At 47.4% G+C, this 13,272-nt stretch overlaps 1 protein-coding gene across 1 annotated transcript; it reads right to left on the bottom strand.

Annotated features, from left to right (window-relative positions):
* Positions 1 to 795: 795 nt before the first annotated feature.
* Positions 796 to 7,226, bottom strand: LOC123400102 (wax ester synthase/diacylglycerol acyltransferase 11-like). Its single transcript, XM_045094513.1, has 7 exons — positions 6,856 to 7,226; positions 6,124 to 6,729; positions 5,878 to 5,944; positions 5,210 to 5,283; positions 4,500 to 4,715; positions 4,254 to 4,391; positions 796 to 1,169 (listed from the first exon to the last, which is right to left on the bottom strand). Exons 1-7 carry the CDS (start codon positions 7,111 to 7,113, stop codon positions 1,002 to 1,004), a joined length of 1,527 nt encoding a protein of 508 aa, XP_044950448.1. The 5' UTR covers positions 7,114 to 7,226; the 3' UTR covers positions 796 to 1,001.
* Between the last annotated feature and the right edge of the window lie 6,046 nt (positions 7,227 to 13,272).

Raw genomic sequence — 13,272 nt, 5'->3', positions numbered from 1 at the left:
AAAAGTCCTGCTCTCTGTCGGTGATGACAACACCCACGAGTGTCGTTTCCTTGTTAAAGGCCTCACTGAGGAGATCTTGCACCTCTCCATTCTTGAGTTAAGTCTTCGGGTGAAAACCAAGATCTACCTTGTTGGATCGACGATGACGGCGTCCTCAACATCGTTTCTTTGTTGGAAGCATCGTTATGGAGATTCGACCTCTTGATGGGAGCATGTGATTTGCGGCAAGGTGTCCAGTCCGGAGTTGGTGGTGGTAGAGTGATGACGGGTCTGCGGTGGCGTGTTCGGTGAGGGCTGGCTGTTGGCCGGCGTTGTTTGGACACTCGAGCATTCTTGTCTTGCAGGCAGCGCCAAACAAGTCATGTTGAATTTCCTCTTACCACCGAAGGGGCACATATCTGCTTCTTTATCGGATATGTCTTCTCTCTTCGGTACGACGTTGTTCACATGCTTGTGTCCTTGGCGCTCTTGTTCGTCATGTAGTGCTTTAGGCCTAGTTTAGCTGGGTTTTATGTATTCCTTGTATAGGTTTTCGTTCGATTTTCCTTTAATAAACCGAACAGTTTCCAGCCATCATCGGTTTCCTCTTCTGCAATAGAATCTTAGCAGCCCTCCTGCTAACTTTTTTTAAAAAAAATATGATTTTTTTGTAGAGAAAAAACTATATATATTTTTAACCAAACAACTTTTTTTTAGTTGAATTTTTTCTATGTTGTGATCAGAGATTGGGGGTTGGTCAACATCCATTATGGCAGTAAAACAAAACTCCAAAGTTAAAGAAACAAAAGCAAGATGTAAGACGAGTATAATATTATCCCTGTTGGTGCATCATTGTTCTACATATTAGTGTAGCTAATACATTTGACTTAAAACCTTAGTTTGGTACATGTTCTGGTTTTTAATTACTGTGCTGCCACTGGTGATACACATAGCGAATATATAGGAGCATATTGCTGTCGTTATACAATTTTAAGGAGCACGAGGATATAACTGCATGCTGCTTATTCTTGCTTGATGGATGTTGAAAGTCTTGAAGCCCCATCCTTAATGTGCCCGAAAGACTCAACAAAGTCATCCATAAGTTGAGTATAATCTCGAATTATTTCCTTGTCAACAGACAAACTTACCTTAATAGTGCCATTATAACTCAGATATTGCACAAGCACAGCCTGCAAAACAAATTTTTTTGATTAAATACAAAATTGTGTGACTAAATGATTATAATTTTATAGGTTTACTTCGATTAGTTTTATTTTTCATGAAGAAGTTTTGGGGGCTGCTACGAATCAGCCGGATGATTTCTCTACGAAATCATCCGCCTATTCAGCCGTTGGATCAGCACTCTTATGACCATTGGATTACAACAAAAGCCATGACAACAGTGAGTCAACGCAGTGCCATTGCAGCCTAGGCGAAGCTCCAACACAACATCTATGGCATCCCGGCGAGCTCCATTGCAGCCCTAGCAGAGCTTCAATGCAGCACTGCCGCTCCCACGAAGCTCCATTGCAACTCCGGCCAAGCTCCATTGCAGCCGCGGTGGAGCTCCAATGCAAACGGCTCCAGCAAAGCTCCATTGCAGTCTTGACAGAGCTCCGAGGTAGCATCGATGACTCCGGCGAAGCTCGATTACAACTCTGACGGGGCTCCATTGCAACCCCCGCGGAGCTCCAACACACCAGTGGCGACACCATTGGAACCACCGCAGCGGCGACGCCACCGGAACCACCGCAGTAGCGACCTCTCCCCGCGGTCGCGCCTCGTGTCGACGTCGGGACGGAACCACCACATCGGCGACGCCACCGGAACCGTCGTCACGTCCGCGCACGAAACGCCGCCGCACGTGTGCCGCGGTAGAGCTACGCAGGTCGCCGTCCCACTCCCACCGCACCCAATCGCCATACAAACTCCGCCTTGGCGCCGAACTTCGCTGCCAGGACCAGAAGCTAGCCGTCTTGGCCGGCAGCGGATGTTGATTTTCTGATTTGGAAGCAGAACGAACCAGCGGTGGGGGAGAAGATAAGGTGTTCGGTGGGGGAGAAGATAAGGTAGTCGGGACCACGCCATGCGGGACACACATCGTAGCGACGAGGCGACTTACACGTCGTTGTTATCATCCGTCTGATTCTAATCTTTTTTCCAAAACTACGTGTGTAGTTAAAAGAATTGAGCTATATAACGATTAGAGGCGGTAAATTAAGTGGAAAATAAAGCATGCACATGTGGTTTATAGATGCACTTTTTGGGGCCATACTCTCGCCTTTTTGTTCCAATAACCTAGAGTACACAACTTATAGCAGAGTTGTTTTGGTAATTCAAGAAGAATTAGAGTGGTTTTGTGATCGAAAGCAAATATTTTAGAAAAGGAGGAAGACCCACGGCCTCTGCATCTGGACGATGTATGCAACCACTTTATTAATTATTCACAAAGACCTTACAAAATAATACGTCAGTACGTCTAAAGCCACCATTTCGACAATATATGTCGCTACTCCTATCCTTGATGAAGGGATGCCATAGTCGAGCCGAATACCAAACATACTTCACATCATAGCCTAACATCTAAAACCGAAGGCCTCAACCGAGCCACAGTGTCGGGTCTGGGACGCACAACGGTCCGACACACTCTCAGAAGCCGTCTTCCACCGATCCATCTTCAGAGTTGTACTGACAAATCGACCTTGCCAGGCCTATCTGTCGTCGACGCCACCACGACGCCACACAACGCTACCATCCTGCGCTCGTCTATCATCACACACCCACCGTCGAGACCCCGCTGGTCCATGCCATCGAGACCCGCCGTTGTTGACGTGCCAGATGCCACGCCACTCGTCCAATATGAACACCACCTGCTGCCACGGGTCCCATCCCCTTCGCATGCAGTTTCTCTAACCGAGCATCCAAAAGCCCCAGGCGGCACCTTCAAGAAGGACACGACACATACAATGTCGCCGCCTTCCAATCTGAAGAGATTTTGGGTCTTCACCCGGGCATGGGGTCGCGGTGGAGGGAAGGGACCTCGACAACGCCTGCAAGAAGGATAACGACGACCTTGGTCGTTGCCACCGTCGGGATGAGCGAATCATCTAGAGTTTCCACCGGTCCGCTGTCACCTCTACCAACTCCCGCGAACGAACCGAGGCCGACGACCGGGATCACAAGCCACCAAGTGCGGCGGGGGAGAGCCTGCAACGTGGAGGAGATCCACCGTCAACTCACCGCCCACGCGGCCAAGACGCCGTCCATCCGCCAAGGGCGTCGTCGCCATGCCTAAGGGGCCGCCGCCCCAGATCCAGTATTCTCCACGAAGACTGGCCGGTGTGACGGGATCCGTCACCACGCGGCCCACGCCGCTGCCCGAACCTGCCGTCGCCCGAGGTTGCCGCCGCTGGGAGCCGCCACGCTGCCGGAAGACCCACACCCCATGGATTTGGGCACCACGCACCGCAGGAAACCCGCCACCACCGGGACTCGCCGCGCTGTCGGGAGGGCCGCACCCCGCGGATCTTGGCGGCCGTGCCTTCCGTGGATCCGAAGGAGGGAGGAGAGGCCCTCCGCCGCCGCCATCGGACGCACGGGCGTTTCCCGGCACCGACCACCGGCAGCGGCGGAGGGGAGGTGGACGTCGTGGGAGGAATAGGCGGCGGCGTCTGAGATCTCCCGAGTCGCCCGCGCGGGGGACGACGCGTGCGGCGCCATGTAATCGAAAGCAATGTAGGAGGACGAATGTCCGTGCATTTTTGTAATAGATGATTGGTTATAAAAAGTAGAGTGAATTCCATAGTTTACCCCGTAGATATGCATATGTGACACAAATTACCCCATCCAGTGGAAATTCGTCCAGAACATCGCTTTTAGAAGTGTTGGGACTTCGTTTTTGGATGCATGTTCATTCGGTAAGTTGTGAGATGACGTCCAAGGTTCAAAAATATCTGGACGATGACAAGGAATGAAACTGATGACCAAGAGAAGTCTGGACATGATCGCGAATGATACTCTCTGTTCTTTGGACATTATTTTACGGATCATTGACGCAAGATACCAATCTTGTCTAACATAAACAAGCGAAATGCAAAGATGAGGGGAAACCGTGTTTAAAGTCTTCAAAATTTGATGTTTTGATAGAAGTTTCATTAAATGGGGTAATATGTGTCACAAATGTACAACTACAAGGTTAAAAGTGGAATTCACTCTAAAAAGTACAATGGTGGATTCAGGTTGAAGGTTTTGATGCAAGATCATGAGTTACTTACTTGTGGAGCCCCATAAACACTAGGCGCGATGAAGAGAACGGGGTGCCCATAGAACTCTATTTGTTGAGTTGGTCCAACGAGGTTTGAGAACGCAAGAGTTGTATTGGCAAACATGCGACCAAAGATGAAAGCGCCAGCCTGGTTGGGTTATCGGTGTTAGTTTGTTAAAAAGGTGTTGCTTAATTATGTGAAAATAATTGTAGAAGGAGAACAAAACAAACAGGTATAAAGTGTCAGCAAATATACCTTGAGACCAAACATTTTGAGAAACGATTCACCCATCTTACACGTGAAGATAACTTCAAGTGAGCTCTTTTTCCTATCCACTGTGTTCTTTGCCTTGGGAACATATGCAAGTGGATCATCGTGCATCGCTAAATGAAATGGAAGGACGATGTAGCCTACTCGATTTCCCCATGCCACATCATTACTCTTACCAGATTCTATCATATCAACATATGTCTGTACATAGTTATAAGAAAGCATTAGACTGTAAAGACGACATGCAAATTGGTACGTAAATGATCTAAACCGTCCATTCGGAAATACTATGTCCCCACAAATGTGCAATCAAGTTGACCAAACCAATATTGACCAGTAATATACGTTGAAATTATTTTGGTTGGTCAAGTGAGCTTAACATCATTAGTTTGTTAAGAAACATATTTTAAAAAATACAATGATTTCTACTCCTTCCGTTTCAAAATAAGTGACTCTCAATTTTATACTAAAGTTAATATAAAGTTGAGTCATTTTTAAGCCACTTATTTTAAAACGGAAGGTGTACTATTTTACTAACGTACTTGTAGGAAAAACAATTAACAAACTTGCATTATGGAGATTCTTCACGTTCTTTATTTACATATATTCGATATGCATAAGAATATAAATAAATGAAAATCAATAATGGCATGTGCTACAGTTTTGTGTTACACATTTCCATGAAAAAAACTTACTTGTAGGCTACTGGTTGGCCTTGTATTGACAAGGAGGATAGATCGCAGACATATTTTGCTGGTGTTAGTGCAACCTATTATAAATTGAAGGTAAGTTCAGAAATGTGTATAGTTCACAAATAAGGTCCTGTTTGGAACCATAATAGATTATGATAAAAGCTCAAAAAAAAGATTATGATAATCTGAATTATGATAATCTGGATTATGAATATAGATTATATAATCTGGTTTATAAAAATAATCTAGGTGGACATGTTTGGAGGCCAGATTATATAAACTGTAATCCAGGTTTTACATTGCATAATGACCTGTCTGTCCTTTGTTTTTTTTTTTAAAAAGAAGGGTGACGGTGGTAGGAATGTAATTATCTCCAACTTTACAAGGGTAATGAATCATTAGGAATCCATAATCTGATTTTAGCTGGTATAGAGTAGATTATGAGTTTTTAATAATTTATCCATTTAGTTTTTATAATCTACATCATAAGCTGTCATGTTTGAAGACAGAATAGATTATAAAAACTGGATTATATAATCTGGATGGTTTCAAACAGGGCCTAAGTATATACTCCAGCAGAAGAAACGATAATACAGTAGCATATACTCTGTTTTATAAAACGCTCTTAGATTATGGAACAAATTAAGGAAGTAATAGTTTTGTTGCCTTACCAGCTTTACGAAAATAATATCTTGATAGAGCAGCAGAAGTGGCTCCGACTAGCACATCATTGACAGTCTCCGGAAACAAAAATAAAACAGAGAGACAAAATTAATGACTCTTCACGTGGGCTGTACTATGGCTCCAAGGATGCTGAATATGTAATCAGAGAATCGTACTACCATGCATAGATGCAGATTTCAGGAGAGTCATATGATCGAACGTACGTACAGCGGTATAGGTAGGTAGATACTTACGCAGTTCATGGCATTCTTGATGAACTTGACGTCCTCCAACCGAATGCTCCGGTGAACGAAACGCCGGCGGGAGCTGGACGCGGCGCCGCGGTCCACGTACTTGAACGGCGTGTGCGGGTCGCTCAAGAACGCAATGGTCGCGGCGAAGAGGGTGACATCCACCATGGTGTTCCACGCGAGCACAAGGTACGACCAGACCCACGCGACGAACGCCAGGACGCCCGCGGACCGTGGCGGCGGCGCGTAGATGGCGCCCGTGCGCGCCGGCTGCTCCGGCATGGCCGGCAGGCGTGTCGGGTCGGCGGCGCTGCGCGCGGACGCCAGGAGGAGCGTGATGAGCGTCATACCGTCGCCCATGGAGTGGTGCACGCGAATCACCACGGTGGAGGTGGCCTCGGAGGTCGGGAAGTCGAGGAAATGGAACTCCCAGAGCGGCCGGGAGCGGTCCATGGGGAGCGCGGGCAGCGAGGCCATGTAGTCCTCCACGGCCCGGTCCGGGTCGGCCGCCACGGCGACGGGATCAAGCGTCGGGATGATGGTGTGGTCGTCCATGTTCACCGCCGTGCGCACCCACCGCGGGTTGCCACCATTGGACTCATCTGTCACCTGCCACAATGGTAGGACAAAAATACCAAATTATCACTACAGAAACTGATTGGATCACCTGCCTTCATCGATAGAGATCTAAGATTTTACTGTGAGTAGTCTAGCAAGAGTGTATATGTAATGTACCTGAATGCTGCAAAAGCGCGGGTATCGGGCGAGCTGGGCGGCGATGCCGGCGCTGAAGACGGGGAGGTTTACGGGGCAGCCAAGGCCGACGGCGACGAGGATGTATATGGGTTCCATGAGCCTCGCAGTAGGGGACACGGGCTCCCCTTCCTCCGTGGGATCGTCCGCCGGCGCCTTCCTTGGCGTGCGTACCGGGAGCAGCGGGCTTGTCGGCAGAGCGGCCACCGAGGGGCTGCCATTGGCACTGCTACCGTACATGGCCACTGAACTGGAGAGTCGTTTCAAGAATGGCTACTCGAACGCTGCACTTATGAAGTGACGAGCTCGATCTGTAGCTGCAGCTGTGTGTGCACATGCTCTGGTTTTTTCAGGATGGGCCGAGACCTGGCTCAGTCGACTGTAGAGGAGACAGAGAAGTACTCCACCGTTACTAGCGATCGCGCAGGAAGCAGGCGCATACAGTAGCTTACCAAAAGTAACTCCGGTATTCACCGGAGATGCCATTCTTCCAGGCCGAGATAAGATGATAAGATGAATCTAACCAGGTGAAGCACAGGAGTTCTTGCCTGGCTTCTTCCTGCTGCTGCAGGCTCCTGGAATCGACGATTGATGAGCAAGTGATCCATGCACATGGATTTTGAACCGCCAGCCTCCACTGAACCGAAGCTTCGGTAGCGCGCGCCGGCGTTGCCGCGACATATCATCTGAAAGATGTAACGCAGCCTGATCAATGCCTTTGGTTGCCCTGACTAAACACTACCCGCATTTCGTTCACATGTCGAGCCAGCCAGTTTAATAAAAACAGGCAACAAAACAACTCTCCATGTTATTTGGTTGTTTGCATTGCAATAAATGTCACTTTTGGGGTCGACTGTTTGGTTGTCCGTATTTGTGTTTAACGGGTGAGTAGATACAAACCATAGTTGTTTGGTTGCATACATGTTTACGTTCTCCTCATCCATTCAAATGTGATGACCTTACCACCACATTATGCACAACAGCAAACAAACCACTAACAACAGCTAAACAAGCAGATTAATATCAACAAACAACACAAAACAAGCAGGTGAATAGTAAAAAATCCATACTACTAACTATTGAAAATATGCCCTAGAGGCAATAATAAATTGGTTATTATTATATTTTCTTGTTCATGATAATCGTTTATTATCCATGCTAAAATTGTACTGATTGAAAACTAAAATACATGTATGGATACATAGACAACACACTGTCCCTAGTGAGCCTCTAGTTGACTAGCTCGTTGATCAAAGATGGTCAAGGTTTCCTAGCCATAGACAAGTGTTGTCACTTGATGACGGGATCACATCATTAGGAGAATGATGTGATGGAGAAGACCCAAACTATGAACGTAGCATATGATTGTGTCAGTTTATTGCTACTATTTTATGCATGTCAATGTATAAGTTCCTATGACCATGAGATCATGCAACTTCCGGACACCGGAGGAATACCTTGTCTATTATCAAACGTCGCAACGTAACTGGGTGACTATAAAGGTGCTCTACAGGTATATCCAAAGGTGTCTGTTGGGTTGGCATGGATCAAGACTGGGATTTGTCACTCCGTGCGACGGAGAGGTATCTCGGGCCCACTCGGTAATACAACATCACAATAAGCCTTGCAAGCAATGTGACTAAGGAGTTAGTCACGGGATCTTGTATTACGGAATCAGTAAAAAGACTTGCCGGTAACGAGATTGAACTAGGTATAGAGATACCGACGATCGAATCTCGGGCAAGTAACATACGGAAGGATGAAGGGAACAGCATACGGGATTAACTAAATCCTTGACATAGAGGTTCAACCGTTAGAGATCTTCGTAGAATATGTAGGAGCCAATATGGACATCCAGGTCCCGCTATTGGTTATTGACCAGGGAGTGTCTCAGGTCATGTCTGCATAGTTCTCAAACCGGCAGGGTTTGCACACTTAAGGTTCGGTGACGTTTCGGTATAGTTGAGTTATAGGTGTTGGTAATCGAAAGTTGTTCGGAGTCCCGGATGAGATCCCATGTGCCACGAGGAGCTCCGGAATGGTCTGAAGGTAAAGATTGATATATAGAAAGTCATGTTTTGGTCACCAGAAAAGTTTCGGGCTCATCGGTAGTGTACGAGGAGTGCCAGGAGGGTACCGGGGACCATCTGGAGGGGTGTCACGCCCCGAGGGGCCTTATGGGCTGTGGTAGGATACAAACCAGCCCCTAGTAGGCTGACATAAGCTCCCACTAAGGCCCATGAGGTTTGAGAGACAAAAAACCCAAAGGTGGAAAAGGTGGAAAGGAGGAATCCTACTCCTAGTAGGATTGGAGTAGGACTCCTCCCAAAGTTGTCAGAATCGTGACTCAAGTCTTAGAATCTTACGATCTTACGAACCAAACTAGCCCCTCCGATTCTATGATTTTGCTAATAGAATCTAAGTTTCTACGATCCTGATAGTTAAGATTCTACGATTCACGATCCTAGCAATGGAGCTCCGATCCGATTCAGAATCGCGATTCTGACAACTTTGACTCCTCCACCTCCAATTTTGGCCAAACCTTGAGGGTTAGAAGCTGCCTCCTCCCTTCATGTTGGGTAACGTAGCATAAATTCAAAATTTTCCTACGCCATATTCAGATCTTCCTATGGAGAGACCAGCAACGAGAGAGGGGTGAGTGCATCTTCATACCTTTGAAGATCGCTAAGCGGAAGATTTACTAGAACGCGGTTGATGGAGTCGTACTCGGGGCGATTCAGATCGCGGTGTGATTTCGACCTAGTGCCGAACTACGACACCTCCGCGTTCAACACACGTGCAGCCCGGTGACGTCTCCCACACCTTGATCCAGCAAGGAGGAGGGAGAGGTTGGGGAAGATCTCCAGCAGCACGACGGCGTGGTGTCGATGGAGAGACGAGGTCTCCCGGCAGGGCTTCGCCAAGCACCGACGGAGAGGAGGAGAAAGAAGAGCAGGGCTGCGCCAAGGGAGAGGGAAAACTGTGTCTCAAAACAGCCCCAAACATCAACTATATATAGGGGGAGAGGGAGTGGGCGCAGCCCTTAGGGTTCCCACCCCCAAGGGGTGCGGCAGCCCCCATCGGCGCCAGGAGGTGGCGGCCAGGAAGGGAGGAGGGGTGTGGCGCACCCCTGGTGGGCCTTAGGCCCACCTGGCTTAGGATTTGCCCCCCTTCCCTCTCCCCTGCGCCTTGGGCCCCTGGTGGGAGGCGCACCAGCCCACTCTGGGCTGGTTCCCTTCCACCTTTTGCTCCATGTCACCTTTTGGGGCTGGTGGCCCCTCCCGGTGGACCTCCGGAACACTTTCCGTTGGTCCCGGTACGCTACCGGTGACACCCGAAACACTTCCGGTGTCCGAAACCATCCGTCCTATATATCAATCTTTACCTCCGGACCATTCCGGAGCTCCTCGTGACGTCCAGGATCTCATCCGGGACTCCAAACAATTTTCGATAACCTCGTATAACAATTCCCTATAACCCTAGCGTCATCGAACCTTAAGTTTGTAGACCCTACGGGTTCGGGAGACAGGCAGACATGACCGAGACACCTCTCCGACCAATAACCATCAGCGGGGTCTGGATACCCATGGTGGCTCCCACTTGCTCCACGATGATCTCATCGGATGAACGACGATGTCAAGGATTCAATCAATCCCGTATACAATTCCCTTTGTCTGTCGGTATAAAACTTGCCGGAGATTCGATCGTCGGTATACCTATACCTTGTTCAATCTCATTACCGGTAAGTCTCTTTACTCGTTCCGTAGCACGTGATCGTGTGATTAACTCTTTAGTCACATTGAGCTCATGATGATGTTCTACCGAGTGGGCCCAAAGTTACCTCTCCGTCACGCGGAGTGACAAATCCCGATCTCGATTCGTACCAACCCAACACAGACTTTCAGAGGTACCCGTAGTGCACCTTTATAGTCACCCAGTTACATTGTGACGTTTGATACACCCAAAGCACTCCTATGGTATCTGGGAGTTGCATTACCGGTAAGTCTCTTTACTCGTTCCGTAGCACGTGATCGTGTGACTAACTCCTTAGTCACATTGAGCTCATGATGATGTTCTACCGAGTGGGCCCAGAGTTACCTCTCCGTCACGCGGAGTGACAAATCTTGATCTCGATTCGTACCAACCCAACAGAGACTTTCAGAGGTACCCGTAGTGCACCTTTATAGTCACCCAGTTACGTTGTGACGTTTGATACACCCAAAGCACTCCTACGGTATCTGGGAGTTGCACAATCTCACGTTCGAAGGAAAAGACACTTGACATTAGAAAAGCTTTAGCATACGAACAATACGATCTAGTGCTACGCTTAGGATTGGGTCTTGTCCATCACATCATTCTCCCAATGATGTGATCCCGTTATCAATGACATCTAATGCACATGACCAGGAAACCATGATCATCTATTGACTAACGAGCTAGCCAACTAGAGGCTTGCTAGGGACACATTGTGATCTATTTATTCACACATGCATCACTGTTTCCTGTTAATACAATTATATCATGAACAATAGACGATTATCATGAACAGGGAAATATGATAATAACCATTTTATTATTGCCTCTAGGGCATATTTCCAACAGTCTCCCACTTGCACTAGAGTCAATAATCTAGTTACATTGTGATGTATTGAACACCCATAGCATTATGGTGTTGATCATGTTTTGCTCGTGGAAGAGGTTTAGTCAACGGGTCTGCAACATTCAGATCCGTGTGTACTTTACAAATCTCTATTACTCCACTCTGGACATGGTCCTGAATGGAGTTGTAGCGGCGTTTGATGTGCTTCGTCTTCCGGTGAAACCTGGGCTCCTTGGCTATGGCAATGGCCCCAGTGTTATCACAGAAGAGTGTCATTGGACCCAACGAGCTTGGAACCACTCCAAGGTCGGTGATGAGCTCCTTCATCCAAATTCCTTCATGAGCTGCTTCTGAAGCAGCTATGTACTCCGCTTCACATGTAGATGCTGCCACGACTTCTTGCTTGCTGCTGCACCAGCCCACTGCCCCACCATTCAAAACATATACGTATCCGGTCTGTGACTTAGAGTCATCCGGATCTGTGTCGAAGCTAGCGTCGACGTAATCCTTTACGACGAGCTCTTCGTCACCTCCATAAACGAGAAACATTTCCTTAGTCCTTTTCAGGTACTTAAGGATATTCTTGACCGCTGTCTAGTGTTCCATACCGGGATCACTTTGGTACCTCCCTACCAAACTTATGGCAAGGTTTATATCAGGTCTGGTACACAACATGGCATACATTAGAGAGCCTACGGCTGAAGCGTAGGGGACAGTACTCATCTTCTCTCTATCTGCCGCCGTGGTCGGTGACTGAGTCTTACTCAATCTCATACCTTGCAAAACTGGCAAGAACCCTTTCTTTGAGTTTTCCATATTAAACTTCTTCAATATCTTGTCAAGGTATGTACTTTGCGAAAGACCAATGAGGCGTCTCGATCTATCTCTATAGATCTTGATGCCTAATATGTATGCAGCTTCTCCAAGGTCCTTCATTGAAAAACTCTTGTTTAAATAGGCCTTTATCCTCTCCAACATCTCTATATTATTCCCCATCAATAATATGTCATCCACATACAGTATGAGGAAAGCTACAGAGCTCCCACTCACTTTCTTGTACAGACAGGCTTCTCCGTAAACCTGTATGAACCCAAACGCTTTAATCACCTCATTAAAGCGAATGTTCCAACTCCGGGATGCTTGCACCAGCCCATAGATGGAGCGCTGGAGCTTGCAGACTTTGTTAGCACCCTTAGGGTCGACAAAACCTTCTGGTTGCATCATATACAACTCTTCCTTAAGGTTCCCGTTAAGGAACGCTGTTTTGACGTCCATTTGCCAAATTTCATAATCATAAAAGGCGGCAATTGCTAACATGATTCAGACTGATTTCAGCTTCGCTACGGGAGAGAAAGTCTCTTCGTAGTCAATTCCTTGAATTTGTCGAAAACCCTTTGCGACAAGTCGAGCTTTATAAACGGTTACATTACCGTTTGCATCAGTCTTCTTCTTGAAGATCCATTTATTTTCTATGGCTCGCCGATCATCGGGCAAGTCCACCAAAGTCCATACTTTGTTCTCATACATGGATCCTATCTCGGATTTCATAGCTTCAAGCCATTTGTTGGAATCCGTGCCCGCCATCGCTTCTTCATAGTTCAAAGGTTCACCGTTGTCTAACAACATAATTTCCATTAGAGGGTTGCCGTACCACTCTGGTGCGGAGCGTACCCTTGTGGACCTTCGAGCTTCAGTAGTAACTTGATCCGAAGCTTCATGTTTATTATCATTAACTTCCTCTTCAGTTGGTGTAGGCCCCACAGGAACAACTTCCCGCCCTGCGCTACTATCCTGTCCGA

This window comes from Hordeum vulgare, chromosome 5H (genome assembly GCF_904849725.1).
Source record: "Hordeum vulgare subsp. vulgare chromosome 5H, MorexV3_pseudomolecules_assembly, whole genome shotgun sequence".
Classification (NCBI taxonomy): Eukaryota; Viridiplantae; Streptophyta; class Magnoliopsida; order Poales; family Poaceae; genus Hordeum; species Hordeum vulgare.
Note: the sequence above shows the minus strand (reverse complement) of the source record. Positions and strands in the feature narration are given on the sequence as shown.

Bases quoted from the DNA above. Each gene is read 5' to 3' on its own strand.
- LOC123400102 (XM_045094513.1), bottom strand. From the start codon at position 7,113: ATGTACGGTAGCAGTGCCAATGGCAGCCCCTCGGTGGCCGCTCTGCCG. The intron at 5,945-6,123 runs GTAAGTATCTAC...TTGTTTCCGGAG, and splicing joins TCAAGAATGCCATGAACTGC to ACTGTCAATGATGTGCTAGT. The intron at 4,716-5,209 runs GTAAGTTTTTTT...AACTATGTACAG, and splicing joins GGCCAACCAGTAGCCTACAA to ACATATGTTGATATGATAGA.